Below are 24,209 nucleotides of genomic sequence, written 5' to 3'. Positions count from 1 at the left end.
TTTGGATTAAAAGCACACAATTGTGGCCGATGCGGTTTTAATAGATGAAATAGAAAAGACAGATTAAATGTTGTCACGGTTCCACATTTACAGTATCACACACCATGTTAAAGAAGAAAGACTTCATCATGTTCTGGGTCTATTTTCCTTTTCCACAATAAGGAAATGAACTGTTACTTTTCTAAAACAATAATAATCAGTTTATTTTCCTCTTCAGACAACTAACAATATTTGAAACGATATTATTCACATTTCGCTTTGAAGGTTGTTTCTTACAGTGGTATCATTTGGCGATTTATAGGGACTTTTATATTATTGGTTGGATGAAAGTTAGTCATCCATTGTAGCCAATAGAAAGAATCCTCATTAAAACATTCACGTCAGTTCTAGTCACACAATGTTGTGACCAAAATGTGGTCAGGCGTGTACGACAATCACATGTCGCCGTGTGTGCTCAGCCTCACCTTCTTGAGGAGCCGTGTGGAGTCCTCACTGATCTGCATGAACCTCATGATGACGTTGTTGAGGTAGATGTCACTCAGTGTCGCGTGGTCCTTACTCTCCCTCCTCACCTGGTTCAGCAGCAGGTACCAACAGTTAACTGGGGACAGCAAGTTCTGGTCCTTCCTTTGAAAAAAAGAAGAAAAACAGGGAAGCAGTCAGGGGTCAGATCAGCTGTGAAAGATGTTGAACATCAAAAAATATCGGTGTAATTTCCTAAAATGTGAACCAGGATTAAAAAGAGGAAGCATCGGTGTTTAGGAGAGAATCAGCTGTGTGGAACGTTTCGATGACTCTGCATTTTCTCGTCATTGAGTCACACATAATGTGCAACGGACGAATAAACAAGAACACACACCGTCAAAGACTGAAAACCCGCTTCACAGTAGTTTAGCTGATCCTGTTTATGGTTCGTGTCGGTGCATCTCAACACCTTACTGTCGGAGTCTGCTCCATCTCAGCTCTAATTACTTTAGATTTGTTTTTTGCATTGCGCTTGTGGTAGTTCCTCCACTAGCCGGGGGTCAACGAGCAGCACAAGACCACCAGGACCTGTGACACAAGCAGGAGAGAGATGCGTCACAGGCCTCACTTGATGTTAAATGTCCCACATACCGCTGGTTGTGGCCCGAAAAGGCTCTCCATATATTACATGAACTACGCAGTCGAGTTGGAAATACTTTGTAACGGTGACATTTCTGGGGCAGTGCTCTTGCAAAGCTCTTAACCGAGCCGACTTCCTTCAACCGGGGAAGAGCCTGCCAGAGGCTTTAAATACACTTAGTGGAATAAAGTCAGGGATGCCGTGGATGTATTTTAAATGGTAGAATGTGGGAAATGTGACAGCCGACGACAGACGAGCAAGGGAGCGGACGTCACAGCAAACGGGAAGGATAGAGATCTGGGTTTAAACAAAAGAAAAGAGTGAAACGGTGGAGCATGAGAGCCGTTTCCGGTGCTGTGCGCCGGCTGCTTTCAAGCTTGTCCAGGCCGGAGCACGCCGGGGCCCTGCAGAAGCCCTGCAGGCCGACTTCCTCTGGGGTCACCTACAACATTCCTCCTGCCTGTGAAGCGCAGCACAGAATACGAGTGTGCATAAGAGGGAGAGGCGTTAAGGTGGGTCCGGGGTCACGTCTGGCAGGAACCACATGTAGACTCGCCTCTGCTCACCCCTCACGACGTCACTTGTCAACACAACAGGTGAAACTGTGCAGCCCTGAACGAGCATTCAACCCATGTGCTGCAAGAGGGGAGGAGAAGAAGGATTCCTTAAAATGAATAACTGACAAACATTCCGACCGGCTGCAATGTTCCCCGAGACGGCGAAAACAGGAAGCGAACCACATTTGATGAAGGCGAAGCCAAACAGATCGAGCGAGGAGACGAGCGGTGTGCTGACGGCACGTGACCCGGCTACAGGACACGTGCAAAAGGAAGAGAAGGCTAGGAAAGGAGAAAATAAGTGGTGCGGTGCCAGAGCTTCAGCAGCGGGACGGCTGGACACGGCATCACACCGTCAAAGAATAAAATACAGGAAGTTTGTTATTTTCCATATCTTTTGACCTCGTAGTGTGGACAGGTGGAACCGCATACGTTTTAGGACGATGACGTAACGCACACGGTGGCGACATCATCGGGTCTTTCTCTGATTTCTTAATCACGCGACCGACTTCCGGAAGAAAACCAACAGCATTGATTATGATCGACCACGAGGTTAATTCAACGTGGATGACTGACTACAGGCGTTGCTGACCTTGTCGTCTAGAATTGCCGCTGTTGTGCAGTTAAATTATGCGTTTTATAATCACACTCCTGCCGACAATCGGAGGAAGCAGCCGTCATTCACCCGACGGAGCGGGCGTTTGAAGTCACGTTTTGCGGCTTTGACGAGGACAACGGACACAACATTTATTTATGAATATATATTTATTTATAAAGTAGTGCGGCTTATTTTGTTCTGCATGACTGTTTTTAAGTCCACCGAGAAACTGGAAAACTCCAGAGCGACTTCAGCCCCCGGCAGAGCTCCGAGTGGGAAACGGAGAACAACCGAACCAAGAAGGAACACGCGAGCGACGTGTTGACCACATTTATTGACCTATAATCTGGTAAACTTTGGTTTGTGAGTGTTTATTTTGAAGTGCATTTGATGGCTGTGTGAAATAACTTGTAACCAAGTCTGAAAATAAAACTTCGAAAAGGTTCCATGAAATGTGTGTTTGGTAAAGATTAAAGAGGAAGATCTTAGGTATCAAGCACACTCTTTTATTACTAAAGACTACTATAATAGTACAATAAGCAACCAATACAGCAAACGATGCTGAAACTCAATGTTTTTAAAACAAATTTGAGTGGCCGTAGCCTAAATCAATCTGGTGGCCTGCAGAGAAGAGAGGACAGAACATAAGAACGAGGGGAGGGGACCGACATCGGCCGCGACGACTCAATAACCTGTGGGAGTTGCTTACCCCTCATAATGGCAGGAAAATCTCTCAATGTCATAATTTCCCCCTCAGCCAGGGCAGGAACTGGGTCAGACAGACTCACAGACAGAGAGGCGGGACCCCGAGGGGCCAAGAACACAGGTACGAAAGGGAAAACGAAATCCAGGACAGGGAGCGAGGGGGGGGGGGGGACAAGTGAGGAAAAATAACTCTTACTGGCTCCTATAAATGTGTTTGTTTCTGTCCATACATGCCGAGTCACCGAGGAAACTTCCGCATATGTTAAGTCCCAGCAGCAGGATGCCGACATTGAAGGACAGGCAGCTCTTCAGGGTGCAGGGCATGGAAACAGAGGCCCTCATCAGCGTCGGAGGCCAAACGACAACGAGTCCTCTCGCGCCCGACCGATGACGTCTCGTTAAAGAACCCGCGACGACTTCTGTCGCTGCGGCACGGTGAGCGGCGTTCACCTGCACCGCACTCGCACAGATTCAGGTGAATCACTGCCGCTCTGATTTGAGCCAAGAATGTCAAGAAAAGAAAAGGTTTGAAATGTAAGAGCATGCCGCAGGGTGCCAAAGCCTAATTAATAATTCTAATTAAGTAGTTCTGTGAGTAACAAAAAGGTGTTTGACTCCATGCTATTTTATTCTTTGCCAGTCGCGCTCAACGCGGTGCAGGTTGTGATGTCTGTACGCCGCCACCGCGTGTCCTACAGCTTCTTTTCATCCTCACAGACAAAGATAGGAAGTCCTTTAAGCAGACACTTAATTCTTGATAAAAGGCACCTATTTAAGATCATCGCAGCAGCGTCATTGACAGGATACATAGTTCAATGATTCATCTGCTCGCCATCTCCATGTCCCTCCCTAAACAAACGTTGCAAAATACAGTTTTCGGTTGCGAGCATGAGTGTGTGTTTAAGAACGAGCGAGAGAGACGCAGGAGAATGTTTGCACACATTTGTTCCTTTGTGTGTGAGTGTGTGTGTGTGTGTGTGTGTGTGTGTGTGTGAGTGTGTGAGTGTGTGTTGTGCAAACAGCCACTGAAACACAAATGGTCACGGCAGACCGGAGTGAATGGCTCTCCCACAGCCTGGACACCGAGATGTGGGTCTGTTTTGTTTCCTCACAGGAAGGAAATAGGAAGACACGAGTAGAATTAAACTTTTTCCTGACGGTCATTAACAGCATCATTCATATCCGAACCCATAGATGCATCTGCCCGACATCCTGGATGCTATAAGCTCCAACTAGAGTATTTACAAAAGCTTTTTATTAACAGCTCCTGAACAGCTTGTGTACTATAGAATCCCCTGACTCGACTTTAACACCAAATTATCATTATACATTGAATTGGGACTCTTTGTATTTATGCACATTGCATTTACCTCTGGTGGTAATGAAGAGGGGATTACTATCCACATAAAGGTATTCTCACATGAAATGCAATAGTATTATAGTCAAATCAGTTAAAAATACAGTCTATTACATGTTACTTAAGATGTGTTGGGAGAAGAAGCTGCATGTGTTTACAGCTGAGACGAACCTGCAGCAGAACAAACAGCAGTCTCTTCTCAATGGGACAAACACACTCGTGTGTTTAGACTGGGCATATTATCACAAGAAATAGGCACCATTAACAACAAAAGATACTTACTTCTTACTCGGCTACCACTCTAAATATAAATCAGTTTGTTATCTGCTCTCAATGTCTCCCTTCAAACAGTGTGTAATAAAATGATAATAAGAATGCGTCTTTTAAAACATCCATCTGTATTGAAGTGCAGCTCGACACAGGCCACTTCCCCTTATGAAAGATGAAGAATAGCTCTCCACCAGAGAGCTGATGCAACGCGCCGACAGGTGGCTCAAAGTCGGCGCTCCCCAACTCTCCATCTCACTCCTGTAGAGGATTCTGGGCTGAACTCTTTACCCGGTTGGAAGGAGCATAGCAGAGAAAAGCAGATTTACTCCTGTAGAATATAACATATCCCCTCCGCCAGCAGAGGCACACATTGTGAATATTAATGCACTCTTCGAACGTTAGGATGACATCTCGTCACCACAACATCAGTTATGTAATGCTACCCTTTTGAATGCAGTTATTCTGGACTAATTACTCATTTTGGCACTTTTGCAGCTCCGCCTAACTGACCCGTCATATTAATAGTGGCTTCAGGCTACAGAGAGAACAGTCAAACAAGTCTGCCCAATGAACACAACGCGGAGGATATAAAGCGCACAGAAGCCTCACTGTACGAGTGGCGTTTATGAGAGTGTAAAAATACAGGCCAAATTATTTAAACTCACAGGAAGGTTTTTAATGTTATTCAAACGTCTTGTATTGACTTAAAGAGAAAATATGCACCGATTCACTTGCCAAATGTTTACCCTGTGAATGAAGTGACCAGACTGCCATACACGTCCCTTCACCGGTCACACACACAGCTGCTGGAGCCATTGGAGCTGCAGACGGAGCGCAAGGGCTATTTGCAGACGGCGAGGACAAACATATACGTTATATTTTCATTCCCACCGCAAGCTCAGAACAATATGCTAATGCCAGCGTTTCCCCATGAGCAGACAGAGCAATACGGCCAAAAGCTACAGCACGTTTAATTTTGTCAAAACGGCTCAGTGACGCTGTGACGCACCACGCAGACCGAAGGAGAGCGGCGCCGAGGGAGGGGGAGACCGGCCCTGATCATCTCGATTAAGAATCTCTTTTTTCTCTCCGTGTGTACCTCAGCCGGGTTATGGGAGGAGGCAAAGACCAAATTAAATTAAAAGCCTTAGTTTCTTTCTCCACTTCTCGTAAACTTCTTCTAAAATACACGGCAACGTTCTTCTAGTTTCAGCGAGCGCGCACAAATAGGCCGAGAGTATCGAAACTAAATGAGTCTTCGGCAGTGAACGAAAGACGCCCCAAGTATAGAATCAAAGCGTAAATGCACATTGCACTGCACATCTAAAATTGAAAAGGCGTCGTTTTTGTTTTGGTATTCAAACTTTCGATAGAGATCAACATTCCTCTTCTGCACTGTGGCACATAGATGACGTATAAAACTCTCCAGCTCAGTGAATGCCACTCGAGCTGACGTCATAAACGAGCGCAGCACAAGGCGGCGTCTCCTCACTTGTACTGCTGGTGATCCTTGGTGCTGCGCGTCTTAGCCATGAAGCGTTCGGCCAGTTTCTCCAGGTTTCTGGAGTATTCCATCTCAATCTCGGCCTTCTTCCTGAAGAAATCCTGGAGGTCCTGCAGCAGCTGGACCCTCATCTCCGTCTGCTGGTCCAGACATTTCTGCTGTTCCACCAACTGGGCCCGGATCTCTGAGAAGACAAAAAGGAAGACGACAAAATGCATGAGAACGCAGCAAAGAAGCTGGAGGATGAGAGGTGACAGAAGAGTGCAGAAAGCCATCAGGACAAGTTTTACATTTTAGTTTGGCCAACTCACGGACATCTATGAGCTACAGAGGACTCGATGTGGCAGGTATCATGAGTTAGAAGTGCAACAGATGAAATGGCCCACTGCAGCTCATTATCCTTCAGGTATAAGTCTTCTGGATGCATCTAAAGATCTGAGGTTGGCATAACTGGCCTCAGGTGTTTCGTTAAGGCTGAAAATATCTGCAGGATGAATGAAACCCGATTCCCAACACACCCAGAGTTGTAGCACGCACACACACACAACCTCACCACTGCCTGACTGAAAAGCCCACGCCACGAGAGCCACATGAGAGCGGCGGTGCAACAGCAGGCCTCACTTAAAACAGGTTGCAGGTAAATTACCCCCAGAGGTCCTTGCTGAGGAATCACGCCCGTCAGAGCGCTCCTCACTGGAATTCAAATCCTCAGCATGAAAAACTGGGAAAACACACACACACACACATAGACACACACAGGCTGCTACATGCCTTGACAACATATTTGTACAACTCTCTGAAACCAGGTGTCATTATAAAAAAAAGTTACACTTCAAAGAAGTCTTAATTGTTTCTTTGCCGTAATATGACCAGCTGAACCGGACGAGGATCATGACTTATTATCCTCACTTCTAGCCAATGTGGTATTGATAATGTATTTGAGTATTGGATTTCTTCGGCATTGAGCAAAGCCAAGTGTAGTGCAGGAGTATTAGCTTGAACTGTTTTAACCGTTATATTTACAACAAGAAGTGGGAGGGCTTCAGAGACATCATAATAACAAAGTGGATAACCCCGTCTTCCAGCTCTGGAATCTCTGCTCAGCCAAAATGTCTAGCTTCTGGTTTAGTGCGACACCGTTTGTCCGCCACTGTTTTTGTGGCACATTTGGGAACAGACTCTTTCCCCCCATTTGATGACTGTAAGATCTGTGTCACTGCTGACACACGCTGCTTAAAACATACAGTGTCCCACTGTTTGTGGTCTGCTTGTATAGCAGTCTCTCCAAGTCTAACATTCACAATCTTATGCAGTTGCTCTTGTAATTGTGTACCTTTCCATTTATGGCAATAACACTCAGTCTGACCACCTAATGAGCCGATAAAGGACACAGATTAGACTTCCATGGTGCACCTCACTTTAAGTCGAGACGTAATTAAACCAGAGCTATGGAAACCACAACAGGGAAGAATCTGAGAATCGGGCCAACCTGCTGCTTAATGAATACTCTAATTAATAAGAAAGTAGAGTGGACTGAAACAAAAGGTAAGTATTAGACGGCAACAAATGCCTTCGTGAGATCCCTGAGAAGCTGTGAGAACCTTTATGGGATGCCATCAATAGTTCAGTACGTCGAGCTACTCCGTGTCCAATCTACTGCCGAGTCCATTACAAAGCTTCCAGTCAGCGACGGGCGAGAGCTGCATTTGTGTGCGTGTGCATGGGCACGCGTCCCTAATGGAGTAATCAAATTACCAAAGGGCTGCGCTCCATTCATCAGTATTAAGTCTTTTCACAATCTTGATAAATTAACGATTTACGTCAAGTAGCAGCTCCTTCCTTCTGGCACGAGAATAAACCACTTAGACGGAGACAGACGGGACCAAGGAGAAGGCGCATCAGCAATACTAAAACAAAGTATAAGATGCAGTAAAACTCAGCGCACCACGAACATCGTTGACGATGGGATTTCAACAGCAAAGCGGAGGCTCGACTGCAAGAAAGAACTCCAAACTTCAACGTCAAGCACACCAGGCCATTAACTAAACGGGGAGGCCAACCATGAGCCCTGAGAACAAGGTTTGTTTTCAATGAGCAGTAAAGTCCACCAGGTGTGTTTGATGAATGGGTAGATCTTGCAACTGCTTCCATCTCCAGAGGATGTGGGGATTAAAACAAAGCTCTGGATCGTTTAACACAATTATGTTCTTGACTGCACACGGTAACTCATTTAATCTTTCATTTTCAAAAAACACTGGCCGTTGACGATGTCGTACCAGACATAGAGGAATTCATGTGAAAAGGCGAGCTGTCAAAGGAAATTATAGGTCTGTCGCTTCCTGAAACGAGAATGTGTTGTGAAAATTCAGTTTTTAGTTGAACACTCCAACAGGGGTCACGACCACAGCATGTGTCTCTATTTCAAGCTTCCTTCCTTTTGGCCTTTTCAACCCAAAATGAATGAGTTTCAAAACTTTTTTTTTTCCATACGCCTGCACCAGAAGGAAACTTTCTCTTTCCTACAACTCCCTGGGATTGCCAATCTTGTATTTCAACATAGAGAACTAGAACGGGCACTCGGTAGAGCGCATACCTTCGCATATCACAAGATTGGGCATTGAATTATGAACATGTTGGCATTAGTTGCATGCCAATTAGATAAAAACTGACCGCGCTATGGTAAAAAGAAGATTGACATTTTTATGACCTTGACCTTTGACCCGATCAATCCCAAAATCTAATCAAATGGTCCCAGGATAATAACCAATCATCCCACCAAATTTCATGCGATTGGGTTTAATACTTTTTGAGTTATGAAAGTAACACGCATACAAATAAATAAATACACAGCGATCAAATCATAACCTTCCGCATTTTCAATGCGAAGGTAATCACAAAAAAGAAGAAACACCACAACAACAATCCAATAAAATGAATGATTTGTTGTCATTGTCAGGTGTATCTGCCTCAGTGTAGTCGAGAACATAAACCAGCGGTGGCTAAACATTTTGGACTGTTGGCAATAGAAGGAGTCACTGGTCAAACAAAATGTGTAGTTTCAACAAGTTACTTAAACGCAGTGCACGTCCTAACTGTCCAATACAAATATTAGAAAGTTAAATGAATATCTGTAAATAAATAAAATTAGAAACAGGAATAAATAGACTTCTGTCCAAATTGTGAGTGAGTTGCAAATGTACGACGTAAATCTGTAAAAAAAAAAAAAAGAAGGGGCAGAAACGGTCACATTTTGGTCTCAGTACCAAGAAGTTAAGACATTATTTTAGTTAATATTGTTGATTACTGGTTGATTACTAATATTGTTGATTACTGGTTGATTACTCAATGCAATTCATCGGAAGTATGCTCAAGCCATATTGCAGTTTATTTTTAACAATAATTCAGTGGGCAGTGTAAAAACATGCGGCAGGTCAATTAAGGTCTGACGATTACATAAGAGACGTTATCTCATCCACGAGGCAAATATTTGAATGAATACATAACGTCAGTGGTTGAGGACAGCCAACCGGCTCCCTTTGATCGTACGAAGGCTTCGTCTGAACCCCCAGCTGCAGGCCACACCAGCTGTCTGATCGGTTTCTTACAGAAGTGACACGACCAGAGCGGCACACCGGACCTCTGACCACAGGAAACCAAAGTCACATCCGTCTCACTGTCATCGCGAGTGTCGCTCGACTGATGCATGATGCATTCCTGACGTTCTGAGGTCATCTGTATGGTAAACACGTGTGGAGGCCTCTGTGCCGAGGGATGCGTGTGTGTGTGTGTGTGTGTGTGTGTGTGTGTGGGCATCAAAGCCCTCTGTGATCCCTTTCAAACGGGGGAGCTGAGGAGAGATGAGAGCACCTGTGTTGAGGAATGACACATGACAAGGTTTAAGCCTTTGAGTAATGTTGCCTTAAAATAGTTACTTATTGTCAATATTCATTTCAAGCAAACGATCTGCATAAAACCCCAGAGACCTTTAAAACTATAATCCGGTCCATGTTGACATGAGTGGATAGCGACTTGCAGCAGAATTGAAGCGGGGCCGATAAAGTTGTCAGCAACTCTTCCAGCTGAAGGGCATCCGGTCAACGTGGCTCCGAGTGCACTGAACGTGAACGTGGACAATGAGAGAGCGACGCTTGGATCCGTGTGCCGATCGGTTTGGACCAAAGACTCTTGTTTCTGAACTGGATGCTTCAAGTTTCAAGTTTCAAGTTTCAAGTTTTTATTGTCACATCCCCTTTTATACAAGTATAATCGGTTCGTGAAATTCTTATGTGCAAAACACCCGACAGCAGTAGCAGACTAAAAAAAGAATAAGAATGAGAATAAACTATACAATATCCACACACAAAAAAGAAGAAAGTATTAACAATATATATATAAAACAGTGTAATAGAATATACATCATGACAATATATATATATAAAACAATGTAATAAAATATACACTTTTTTGAGACTATATATATATATATACATACAATATATATATACAATATATATATATATAAACAATGTAATAAAATATACACCATGGCCATAGATATTCACAGAATATGTTCTGGTGTGTAGTGTTAATGAGGGTCTCAGTCCTTGTTCAGCAGCCTGATGGCCTGACTGAAGAAGCTGTCCCTCAGTCTGTTTGTGCGGCACTTGATACTGCGGTATCGCCTGCCTGACGGTAGAAGGGTGAACAGTTTGTGGCCGGGGTGGTTATTGTCTTTCATCATCCGCTTGGCCCTGGCCACGCACCGCTTGGTGTATATGTCCAGGATGGAGGAAGCTCACCTCCAACGATGTACTGTGCCGACCGCACCACCCTCTGTAGTGCCCTACGCCCAGGGCGGTGCAGTTCCCGCACCAGACGGTGATGCAGCCTGTCAGAACACTCTCGATGGTACTGGTGTAGAATGTTCTGAGGATGCGGGGGCCATGTTGAATTTCCTCAGTCGCCTAAGGAAATACAGGCGTTGTTGGGCCCTTTTCACCACGTGAGTGGTGTGCGTGGTCCATGTGAGGTCCTCGGAGATGTGCACGCCGAGGAACTTGAAGCTGCTGACCTCTCTACTGCAACTCCGTCTATGGAGATGGGGGTGTGCTCTCCTCTCCGCTTCCTGTAGTCCACGATCAGCTCCTTGGTCTTCTTGACGTTGAGGACGAGGCTGTTCTCCTGGCCCCACTGTACCAGTGATCCAACCTCCTCCCTGTAGGCTGTCTCGTCGTCGTCGGTGATCAGCCCCAACACTGTTGTGTCGTCAGCAAACTTGATGATGACGTTGGAGCTGTGCATGGCCGTGCAGTCGTGGGTGTACAGGGAGTAGAGGAGAGGGCTCAACACGCATCCCTGAGGGGCTCCCGTGTTGAGGGTCAGCGGCTCTGAGGTGGTACCGCCCATCCTCACCACCTGGCGGCGGCCCGACAGGAAGTCCAGTATCCAGCTGCACATGGTAGAGTGCAGGCCTAGACCTCTGAGCTTGGTGTCGAGCTTGGCGGGAACAATAGTGTTGAACGCTGAGCTGTAGTCCACAACCAGCATTCGCACACAACAGTTCCTCCTCCAGGTGGGAAAGGGCGGTGTGAAGTGCCATGGCAATTGCGCCGTCGGTGGATCTGTTTTGACGATATGCAAATTGCCATGGGTCCAGCGTGTCAGGCAACATGGAACAAATGAAGTCCTTGACCAACCTCTCCAAGCATTTACTGACAATCGAGGTGAGGGCTACGGGTCTCCAGTCATTCAGGCAGGTTACCTTGGGGTGTTTGGGGACAGGCACAATGGTGGACATCTTGAAGCTCTCAGGAACAACAGCCTGGGACAGGGAGAGGTTGAAGATGTCTGCGAAGACTCCTGCCAACTGGTCTGCACATGCTCTGAGGGCGCGCCCGGGATGTGGTCGGGACCTGCTGCCTTCCGGATGTCCACCCGCTTGAAGGCTCTGCGCACGACGTCCTCTGAGATGATCAGCAGGCTGGTCTCCTCGGCGGCGCTGCCTTCGCGGGCTGCCGCTCACGCCGAACCGAGCGAAGAATGTATTTAGCTCGCCTGGGAGGGAGGTAGAGGAGTTCTCTTCACCGCTGGTTCTCCTCTGAAGTCCGTGATTGTCTGTAGCCCTTCCACACACCTCTCACGCCATGGCTCTTGAGCTTCTCCTCCACCTTGTTCCTGAACTCCCGCTGGCAGAGCCGATGGTCTTACGGAGGTCGAGCGGCTCTTTGTATTCCGCCATATTCCCGAGTCAAAGGCGGTGTTACGCGGCGGAGTGCAGCGCGAACATCGCCATTTATCCACGGTTTCTGGTTGGGATAACCGAACCGACTTGGTAGGAACAACGTCATCTATGCATTTCTTGATGAACCCGGTGACTGAGGACGCCAGACTCACTGACGTTGTTGTCCGACGCGACCCTGAACATATCCCAGTCCGCACGTTCAAAACAGTCCTGTAGCATAGACTCCGATTGGTCCGACCAGCGTTGCACTTCCTTCACAGCGATTGGTTGCTGCTTAAGCCTCTGCCTGTAGGCGGGGAGTAGTTGGATGGAGCGGTGGTCCGATTTGCCGAACGGTGGGCGGAGGAGGGCTTTGTATCCATCCCGGAAGGGAGTGTAGCAGTGGTCAAGAATCCGCTCCCCCCTCGTGTTGCTTTTTATGTGTTGGTAGAACCTCGGGAGAACTTTCTTCAGGTTCGCTTTGTTGAAGTCCCCCGCCACAATGAAAGCAGCCTCGGGGTGTGCCGACTCCTGCTCGCTGATCGCCTGTAGAGTTCCTTCAGCGCTATGTCCGTGTTAGCTTGAGGCGGAATGTACACAGCAGTTACGGTGACTGCTGTAAACTCGCGTAGCCAGAATGGTCGACACATGAGCATTAGGTACTCCAGGTCCGGGGAACAGAACGACTTGAGAGTATGTACATGACTTTGGTTGCACCAAGATCTGTTTATCATGAGACATACCCCTCCACGATCTTTACCAGAGAGAGTCTTTGTTCTGTCCGCGGTGGACGGAAAATCCTGCCGCTCGATGGCTGAGTCGGCAACATCCTCCGACATCCATGTCTCCGTAAGGCAGATGATGCAGTTGTCCTTAGTTTCCGGTGGAATTGAATACGAGCCTGTAGCTCGCATAGCTTATTGTCCAAAGACTGTACATTTGCCAGTAAAAGGGTGTGTAGCTACGGTCGATTGGCTGGTCGTCTCTGTCTAACCAGCACGGCAGCTCGCTTCCTCCGTCGGCGACGCTTATGCGTGAGATCGCGCCTAAAATGGACGGAGATAGTTCCGCTACTGTTCCTGGCGGGACGTCCGAGTAAGAGTTGAAAAACTCTGGTAGGCGGCGAGCAACTGCCGATCCAATCTCCAGAAGTGTGCATCTGTCGTACGTTAACCGGCTGCTAACGTTTTGTGCAAAAATAGTCGCAATAAGAAGAATAAATATAAAAAAACTGCTACAAAATCCGGGAGCTCGCAACACAGCGGCCATCACGTACGGCGCCATATCAAACCGCCATATCCAATTGCTCCTTTAGAGGCCACATGGCATACTTCCCATAACCACATTCATGGGAGGCAAATATGTACAAAGTTGCAGTTAAGAATGGCTTCTGATTTTCCCGATAGGCCCGTTCTATTGTTCAAGAAACTGCTGTGTCAGCAGAATGGGGACTGACCACGTTGTTGGCCCGACAAAGCTAGAAAATGGGCTTCGGTAAAAACAACTCACCAACTGTCAAGAGCGACAGATAAGTTTTTTCCTTTCTCCCTTGAACCCAATAATATTCTCTCCCCCGATGCTCCCAATTAACTTTGATATGAATCAATCCTTCTAAAAAAAACATCCGTTATTCATGCCGAGTGCCGCTCCATGTTCCTCAACGGGCGCCGCAAAATACAAAGACTGACTCTCAGCGTTTCCACTTTCTCAAAGTTGATTCCAGTCTGCACCAACAGCGATGTGGGACATGCAGTACCACATCAGTCCCAGTGCTGCACATGCCGAGTGGCTCATCGGCAGCACCTGAAACAGCAGCTGAGGCCTGGGGAGGGATGATGCAATCGGGTGCCCGGCCTCACCATGTGCTTCACATCTCGGGTTTGGGACTAGGGGATTTGTCCGTAGGATACAAGACAGGATGAATACCATCAAAGGTAATTGCGAAATGGCAGATCGTTTTTTTAGCAGAGCACAAGCTTTCAATTACAGCTGGTCATGTGCCAGAAAAAGGAGCCGAGCATCTCTAAAGCTTTATTCTGATAATCCAACAAAGCTCTCCTGCCATACTTAATCACCGCAGGCCAATCATTAATCAGCTTGCATCTTTGACAAATGGATGCCATATGGCAAAAATTAAACAAAAAGTAGGTTCTTCCAAGCAATTTGACTGGTAAAAGATGGGCCTACCGCGGAGCTAATTATCAAGGAGCGCAATTTGATACAGTGAGTTGTTTTTTATGTTGAGTCTTGTGGTCACCAGGGATCTGTTAGGTCTGTTTTACCTTAAGTGTGTAAGGCGCTTTTCAAACAGACTATACATTAATTTGCATTCCTGCCTGTGAACAATGAAGTCTTGATGTTAATAAATGAATGTGCCGGCACAAAAGAAAAAATGTTTAGATCAGATAATAGAGAAGCGACATGCAGGGGGAATTATAGCTAGGAATGTGAGTTATTACATTGGATTCATGCCTATGGCCGCACGTGGCACACACCTGTGCCAATGAGGCTACCAGCACAATCCATGCATTCAGTGTTCAAGAAACTCCCAAAAATGAGACTCATCCCTGAGCAATCCCAGATGGACAATACACCTTTGGAAGCCGTCTGAACCTCCGTCCACCCCTCGTCTTCTCTCGCCACCTGTCAGTCAGTCAGTCACTCTCTCTCTCTCTCTGCTGTCAACGAGAAGCAGATGGATGTGAACTCAAGGCCAGCAGGGTAACTGACTCTTTACCAGCACTGATCCACTAAGCTGCCGTGGACTGTTGGATCCCCAACATATCGCATGCCAGGCCCAGCTGGGTGTCTTTTGACCAACACAGGTGGAGGATTATCATACGACTAAACGGTGCCTTGAACAAACAGTGACCAGAGGAGAACAAGACCACAGCTCTTGAACAAAAAGTGTCATCCAAAAAACCTAAATATACATTTTGTCCATAAGCAACATCGTATGCATGGGTTCAAGAACAACATCTGTCGGGAAATCATCAGATCTGTATTTTCCAACTTGTTTGATCAGTTATAAGCATCAGGAAGGTCATTTTTTCTCAATAAACATTTAACCCCTTTTTATGAAAAAAAAAAAAAACACACATTGCGCCGTAGCTCTTCGTCAACAGTGGCCTTTACGCTAACGGCAGTGTTGTCCAGGCGAGCTCACTGGTCACTTATATCACGCCAGCTGACACTGAAGTTTCCGGGTTAGAGACGTTTCTGCATTCGACATCCTGACTCATTGGGACCAATAAGGGAGTTACTCACAACACGCTTCCCAACCACAGAGCGCCGTGACTCAAGCTAGAGAAACCCCATGGCGTTGTTGGACGTGTGATGACTTCATTACGCTGGTGGGACCAGTAAGAAGGTCGTCATGCGCTCGGTATGTCAGACACTGTGGAACCCGACCGGCCCCTCGGCCTGACATCTGGGGCACGACTGCTAGAATGGGTCACCGATTCCTGCGTCGTTTTCAACTGAGATTACATCACCACCACTGAGATGTATTTACTCACACCAACTTCTCCTTCCACTCCGCCTGTGAAAAGTATACAAGATGACACATTTCTGGTTGAAATAAAGCGTTCAGCTCGGGCTGAAGTAATGCAGGCTTGCCAACGACGCTGAACAGATTCCCTCTGATCACATAACGCACGGCCAAACTACACACAGCAGACTGCCAGCTTTGCTGAGGCATTTTATCTTAAATGTTACAGGACTGCCAATGTGGTCCCCATGACAACATCTGACTGACATGTTAGCGGCTTCCAAAACCGCACAGCGCTCCAATGGACTGTGGGCTACAATGATCCGGGGAACAACTGTTGAATCAGAGTGGAAAAGAGCCTGGCCCACAATCCTCTGCTTCTTTCAAAACAATGAGCTGAACCAACGTCCTTTGGGATATTTTATGGAGTGTAGTGTTACTCATGTGAAGTGACTTTGGGCGCTTTACAGCACCGTATCTTTGTCTGTTGGTCACCGCCACATCCATACAAACGACCAAGGACAGGGAGACCGTGAGCTCTCATTGGTCGACTTAAATCATGATTTCCTTGGACACGCGGTGCAAGCTGGATGTGTACGCATGCATGTATGCGTTGACATTCTTAAAGGAGTGCTTCACCTTTGGGCTTGTCGGTTGGGTCGAAAACAATTCTGTAGCTAGCTTCTTCCCGAAGAGCGGAGACTGTTTGGATTCCCGGGGGTAACAATGGACTCCAATGGAGATGCATTGTCATGCCGCAGCAAATGCGTCTCAAAGTGTCGACAAAGACGTTTCACGTCGCTCCTGCTGTATAGCTTGTGGAACAAAAAGGCGGAGCTTGGTGACGTAGGGTCTACTCGCATGGAAAGGTGCCGAGTCACTGGAGTTAGCTGGCAAGCTAAACGCTCACTTTTCGGTCGTGGGCCAATTAATCCTGCTCAGGATCTTTTGTTCGTGGGACTCAGAAAGTTCTGAGCTAGCAAGCTGGTCATCAGGGTCACTGACAAGATAATAAGTTCAGTTTATTAAAACGCATATTCATCATCGACTGCTCTTTTATAACGGACTACAAACTATTCCTCTTTTTGTCAGCACTGTGAAGCTGGTTTGATTTTTTTTTGTCATTGGCATCCATGTGCGTCTTAAAAGGTCACTGGAGCTGAATTCAACATCAAAAGGTTGTGCAAATGTACTTTGCCGACACACAAAGCGTTCACTATATCGCAGCGATTGGTGAAATGTTGCCTTTTTAAATACTGCTGTGGCGAGGCTTTCACACAACAGAAGCTCTTTGAAAAGTCTTCTATGGACAATTTGCTTATTCTCTCTTTTTGCTGTAACTCCGGGTCACCAGTGGAATCCTTTTGTAACGGCTGTGAATCAAAGCAGACCACAGCTGCTGTCCTCCGCAAAGAAGCAAGCCAAAACTTCTCAGAGCCCGAGAAAGAGAAGAATAGATTTTCGGCAGAATGTCACAAATAGAACGAGGGACAAAATGCTTCACGCGGCTTCAGTTTCACACCGAGGACGCCACACAATGTGCAACGCAAAGGCCGGGAAGTGGTTACATCTGTGAGGCTCAAAAGATAATCTGTGAGAAATACATTGATCTCTTCCCGTCTCTTTTGGTCAGACCTCACCCACTTCTCTCATTCATCTCTCGACCCAGCTCCTCTGTCTGCCGCCCTAAAGGGCCCAGAGTGGGCGCTTGTGTGGGAAAGAAAGAAACAGACACAATCTGTACACCAGTACCGGCAAAAGGCACTAACAGTTAGAAAAACACTCGGAACACACACCTCTGTGTTTTTCCAAATGAAAAGTGACACCTCGCCTTGTATCTGGCCGTCCTTTGTCCTTTTGTTTGGGGATATTAGAGATGGAAGAGATAAAGGATGAAGCTCATATGTCAAGACAGCCAGTCAGCCTCTCATTTCCAACAAAGCTAATCTCATGCAAAGGACTTGTCTGGGCAGGCCCACAGCTCTTACAGTTGGGATGTTTGTTTGGGGTAACAATACTATGAAAATTCTGCGGTCGGACAGCTGAAGCGATAAATGCCTTTGAAGAGGGTGTCGCGCGAGAAACATCCGGAACGGAGGAGGCCACGCTTTCATCGGTAGGAATATTCACTTCCCCGTCAACAAATGGGAACTGAAGCGTGCTGGCAGAGACTTGAATAATACAAACTCTGAAAGATGAACCTGAAGAATGGACGAGCAGTTGTGTGGCCTGCGGTGAAAAGCATTTGAAGGTGGGGTTGTCTTCAAGAGACTGCGGACGCATTCCCTCCTCCCTCTTCAGGGGCCCCAAGGAGGAGGGAAGGAGAGAAAGAGAGTGTAGAAATGAATAGGCACGCACCTGCATACACCCTCAACACACAGAGGGTAGAGGGGGCGGTGTGTGTGTGTGTGTGTGCACCTGCGTGGGGGGCCGAGCTCGTTACATCGCAGGTATGCACACCAGACTAGAGCCGTTTCCCGTGGGGGAGAGGATAGTTTGACAGCTTTGGTATCAACAAGCCCTCAGTCGGCGGTCTCGCATGTCTCTCTTGAGCTCCGCTCTCCACCCTCCACCCGTCTCCCTCCACTGCACAGCTTGGTCTCAGGTCAGGCTCGTCAACAACAACTTATTCCTGAGGTCTGAAGTCCGTTTGTCAGCTGCAGTTTGGGTTGTGGCAGATTCACCTCTGTGTTTAAAAAAAATGCAAAACGCCAAATAGAAGGGGGGGAGAAAAAAGAGAGCGAAAAACGAGGAAACCCACACATATCCGGATTCGTTGTGTGATGGGCCGGAGTTGATCCGTATAGATATCCAGCTAATAGCTAAAGTACAGTGGGTGAAAAAACTTACAGAAACTTGAGAAACAACTTGGATAGTTTTAACTTTTGATGTCTGAAAGTATAGGTATTGGTCGATAAAGCTCATCCGGGATCTGAAATCAGTATTGGGAGCAAAAGAAAAAAGTCGAGGTTCTCTGAAAGATATTATTGGTCTTTTTTCCTCCCTTAATGAGGAGATATGTGACTCAAATCCACATTACGATCGAAACGATGAGTTCTGTGATATAGTGACAGTTTGGCAAAAATGATATTTGAAAAAAGCAATCATTATAAAAGTTATCAACGGCAGCTTCCATATTAAACGCTCACATGTGGCTGGATGGTTGGTGCTCTGGTTGTATGAATGTTTGTTTTCACGCCGTCAGCCTGTTTGCCCTCCCTGCCTCTATTGTCCATCTGTCCGTCTCTATCCAGACGATCTGCATAACTGCCTTTTCGCCATCTGTCTGTCTGTTGGTCCGTCTCTCTATCCGGCTGCCCATTCCCCCGATGCGTTTGTACATTTACCTTCTTTCCCACAGCATGTGCTCCTCTATTTTAAAAAAGGCATGTTCTTTTGTCTCTCGTCCCACATTGCAGCGTGGCGACACCACAGCTGGGCATGGACACCAGGAGCCGTGGCCCACAGCCAGCTGGAGCCGCTGCTGGCTCGGGTTGACAACGTGTGACCACAGACGGGACAGTGTGGAACCGACGGGCCAGAGGAAAGTATAGGGGGGGGGGGGGCTTGGTGGAACAGACGAAGCTGGACCACCCAGCCAAAATGTGAGCAAAAAAGAAGACAAATGCACTTTCTAACTATTCATTTTTCGATAACCTCTTCATTATGTGACAAATCTGCCTTTTTCTTTCTGTACGTGACAGTCGTGTCTCAGAGCGTGGCATTTGTGCGTCCAACTTCCTATGAACTTTGACCCAATGAAAACTGCACCCCTGCAGTCGAAACCAAGGCATTTCCTTCAGTTACAAGTTCAGTATCTTCTAATAGCTGAGCGCAAAACAGCAAATGAAGAAGGATGCCATGAAGCTACAGTTATATTGTTGAGTACTTGCTGACATCCAAGTTGGAGCAGCCCTCTGGCTCAGAAGCTGAGCGGTACTGGTCCCAGTCTCACAGAGATCCCTTTAAAAGCCTCCCAGAGCCTCTGAGTAGACGCCATCTCCATAAACACCTTCCTCAATGTGCCCCTTCAGACTGATCAGAACCTCTGAGTTAGTGGGCTAACTCTGAAACTAATTAGAATTATTACCTCAGTGGAGGAAGGGGAATCATACCTGGGGGCTATTTTTCATTCTTTCTCATGCTCAAATATTGCATCTGTCGACTTAATGAAAACAAATACCAGCAAAAAGAAAGGCCTGTGATTAACTTAATCCGTTATTTAATGAGTGCAGGAAAAGATCAGTAGATGAAGGGAGGCTGTGAACTTCAAAACTATGTTAATGCAGGAGCGAGCTCAACCCTGGGCTTCAAGGAAACAACAAATAAAGACAGCAATAAAGTAACTTTGGGTTTGATCTTAATCCTGGTTGGTCAAGCAGTTACAGCCTGCATCGTCACTGGGGTCATCTGGATGAAAACACCATTTCAGAAAAACCCAAGGATCGTGCCGAACAACCACAATCTCCCTTTAAGGGCAATCATCTACCGGTATAGGATTAAGCCGACCGTTGAGCTCAGTCAGCAGAATCTCTTTTTTCATAAGTAAATAAATAAATAACTTTTTATTTTGTCACAACAAATGTCTACCAACGACCCTACGCATACAAGTTTCATTGGATAAGTGAAATCTTTGACATGCTGGTGGCGCCAGATTAAAACTCGCTCACCAAAACCATGAATATATGGACCACAATGCATCGCAATCCATCCAACATATGTTCAGTTATTTCAATCTGGACCAAAGTGGAGGGCCGACAGGCCGACCAACACTAGAGCCATTTGTGGCTCAACTCGCTGGTAGGAAAGGACACGTCTAAAAGTAGTCGACACTGCAACTTCACCTCTACCGCTTTAAACATGACAGATGCAGGAGTGTTGTCGCTTATTTCTTTCAAAATCTCCTGAGCTGTATGTATACAGCCTGCATGTCGAGTCAATTTGATCATATTGTGTAACTTATATGCTCATTGTTTTTCTGTTGGTTGAGTCAGTGATTTAACTTCTGGAAAGCAAACGCATAACAAGCACGTGTTCGCCAGAGAGAGAGAGAGAGAGAAAGAGAAAGAAAGCGAGAGAGCGAGAGAGAGCAGCACCAACCTCAGACTTCCTCAGAGGAGTACATTAGAGCAGACATCAGAGGGGATCACAGATACCCCACAGGAGAATCATCAGCCGGTCCCTCATGATTTGTCCTGTATAGCGAAGAACAACATCACCCTCCACGCCCGTGTTTTCTTTCCCTCGCCCCACCACAAGAAAAAAAGAGAAAAAATCCCAGCACCTAGCAGGATGTGTGGTTTCTGGGCCTTTGATAGGTTAAAGCCAGCCGAGAAGCTGGGGAGGGACTGAGGAGGAACAACCAGGCTATTCAGGACCAGGCCTGTAATTCCAGAAGCGAGACATGTGCTGTAAGCCCGCTGGGGAGAGCGAGGGAGCAAGAGCGGTTATTAGCTGAAAATAAACAGTTTGAGGGCCGAGGGCTCCGTCAAATTCTCAGACAAAAAGGACAAAAGTTACAGTCTGTTGCTGAGGCTGCCGGGCAGACAATCAATATTTTTGACCATGAGAAATGTCACAGGAAGATTATTCTAAATATTATATAAATATGTGTGCGTGTATGTATGTACACAATACATGTATAACTGACTACAATTAACTGTTAGTACAGACGGAGAAAAGCAAAGGCGCGTTGGAAGGCACTGTGTTGATGGTGCACGAACAACACAGACACGCAGATACTCAAATGCGTCTGCATCATGAAAAGTGTCATCGGTGGGAGAAGAGTTCAACAGAAATTTAGCAGGACTGAACATTTCCATGTTCGCTCCACGAACAACGGGCTGCCTTCTCGATTGTGTACAAAAGCCTCCATCCGTGGCTCTCTTTATAGCCGATTGGTAAATCCAAGAACTACTGCCGTAGACGTTCTTCGCCCTCTTCCTCTTATCTTGGTTATTCCCAGCTAAACCAAATGGCGAAAAAATGTGTACAAATAATTCCTCCAAATTCAAGTTACGGTATACATTTAAAAATACTAAAAGATGGATCCCTGGAGATGACTTAAAATTGGAATCAACCCCAATCTCCTTTTGTGGACCACTTTAAAACCCACAAGGCTACTTTCAAGGTCAAAAAAAGATAAAAGCGACCTATCTGCAAAGGAGCAGCTGGCTGAGACGAAGCACAGCTGAAAGTGTGTGCTATTATGCGTACTCTGTGCACGCCACGACGCACACACAAGACCATTCAGGCTTTAAAAGAAATACTTTTACAAACCCCACTGTGTCCACACACAGGCAGTATTGATCACTCGGGTAATGCCTTTAAATTAGACAAAGTAGAATACAGCAGCGTCGTTGTGCGGCAGCCCTGCAAATGTTAATAGGCCCTATTAATGTTTGTTCAGTGCTCTGCGTGTGTACGTGTGTGTTCATAGTTACCATTCTGTGTGAATAAATGATGGGACATTTGTCCAAAGAGATTCACAAGAAGGAGGTCCTGGGACAAAGGAATGGAGTTATGTGAAGGACACACACAAGTCTCAAAGTGGTGGTGACAAATACAGAACAGGGATATTAATTGAGCACCGATTAAGTACGCTGTTGAACAGGAAAAGGTATCGTATAAGTAGCTGGGCATAAAATGTTGGAGTAGCAATAAAACCATATCCAGCTCCCAGCTCTGGTTGAGCTCTGAGCGGCAACAGGGACAGGATAGAAATCACGAACAACCGAGAGGGTCGTCTCCCGACTCCCAACCCGTCTGTTGTGTGGACGAGCCGACGTTGTACAAGAAGCAGGAACTTCCTCCCAAACTCCACGGAGGGACAACAGGTCATCTTTTCCCACCTGGTGCTCAGAGTTGTGACAGCTGCTGTAACCTGCTCTCGGGGACGACTTCAGCCTCGTGCAAAAATATTAACTTTGGGGACCGTGGAGCCTGATCTCTGGCAGGGAGGAAAGAGTAACAGAAGAGTCGTCTTTCAAATGCACTGGAATGTACAGACAATCGGACTAAATCTCAGCAGTGCCTCCAGGCTTTGGTGAATCAGACGCCTCCGTCAGCTTCAAGGCACCCAACCCCGTTTACCTTGGTCAATGTCATGGCGAACACCTGCCGAATACGATTAAGAACATAAGCAACAAATACTAAAACTTCTACAATGGTTCCCTAACCACCTGAGTCACAAGCTATGTGGTCATCTATGTGCACAGGGGATGACTTCACCTCAGACACACACAGAGAGAGAGAGAGAGAGAGAGAGAGAGAGAGAGAGAGACAGAGAGAGGTTTAATGACCTGGCCTACGCCTCCATCCTAACTAAACCAGGCCTGGTCCCAGACTAAATAGACTTGTATATGACCTCCATCCATCATGACTCGGTCCATTGACATCTAAACTCGCTCTGAATGTCAGAGGAAGAGCATCAGTGGGACTCTGGCCTTCCGTGTGGCTGGGCACAGGCGGGGATTGAGGGCACAGGGGTTAGGGCTAAGAGGGCCGGGTGGAGGGTTAGAGTGATGAGGTGCATGGAGGGGTGAGCTCAAGCTGGGATTGAAGATTGAGGGTAGAGAGTTAAGGGCAGGTGGAGGATAGTGGTGGGGGCTTTGCCTGAGAGCTGGGGGTTTAAGAATTATTTCACATACACAGGAGGAAAGGACTCATCATACACTCGCTCCTAAAGCCAAATCTGATTAACTGATACAATGATACTGTGGACAGATGCATACTTATCTCTTGTTCACAACAAACTTACATGTTGTTTCATTTTTTTTAAAAGGCAATATAATTAGCTGAGTTGATGAGAAAAAGAAAAAAAAAGTATGTTTAAACAGATTTCAACCAACTCAGACATTTGCGGTCTTTTCCGACAGAAACAGGAAACCGCCGCAGCAGTTTTGCCAGGAGCCGAACTTCAAAGCAAAAGCATAATCTAAAATCAAATGATTATGCTTCTGCTGATACACTCCAGTTCTGTTTAAAGGAGCCCAAGCGAGAGGGACCATCTAAAACCTACATTCATTATCATTTCACAATAGAATAGAATAGAATCAGCTTTAATGGCCATGTAGGTTTGCACATACATGGAATTTGACTCCGGTTACACTTTGCTCTTCCGTACTTATACACACACACAATATACAATAAGCGGGATAAATATAAAAAAGACATTAAAGACAGTAGTCAAAAAGTGCAGATAGTGCAGATGGAAGAGTCTGATTAATTGTTCATCATGGTGACGGCCAGTGGAAAGAAGCTATTTCTGTGTCTGGTGGTTTTGGCGTACAGTGCTCTGTAGCGCCTACCAGAGGGCAGGAGTTGGAACAGCTTGTGTCCAGGGTGTGAAGGGTCTGCAGTGATCTTTCCTGCCCGCTTCCTGACTCTGGCGGTGTACAAGTC

The 24,209-nt window shown here is 46.4% G+C and overlaps 1 protein-coding gene across 4 annotated transcripts in view; it reads right to left on the bottom strand.

The window, feature by feature from the left end:
* srgap1a (SLIT-ROBO Rho GTPase activating protein 1a) overlaps nucleotides 1-24,209 on the bottom strand; it is a 78,773-nt gene that overhangs the window by 40,368 nt on the left and 14,196 nt on the right. For all 4 annotated transcript variants that reach the window (XM_056416905.1, XM_056416906.1, XM_056416903.1 and 1 more), the window contains exons 2-3: nucleotides 6,085-6,280; nucleotides 465-627 (exon numbers count right to left, since the gene is read on the bottom strand). In XM_056416905.1, coding sequence (XP_056272880.1) covers nucleotides 465-627; nucleotides 6,085-6,280 — 359 coding nt within the window. The remainder of the gene's footprint in view (nucleotides 1-464; nucleotides 628-6,084; nucleotides 6,281-24,209) is intronic.

The sequence above is a fragment of the Pseudoliparis swirei genome, chromosome 6, assembly GCF_029220125.1.
Source record: "Pseudoliparis swirei isolate HS2019 ecotype Mariana Trench chromosome 6, NWPU_hadal_v1, whole genome shotgun sequence".
Classification (NCBI taxonomy): domain Eukaryota; kingdom Metazoa; phylum Chordata; class Actinopteri; order Perciformes; family Liparidae; genus Pseudoliparis; species Pseudoliparis swirei.
The sequence above is the reverse complement of the archived record's forward strand: the minus strand, read 5'-3'. Positions and strand labels throughout refer to the sequence as shown.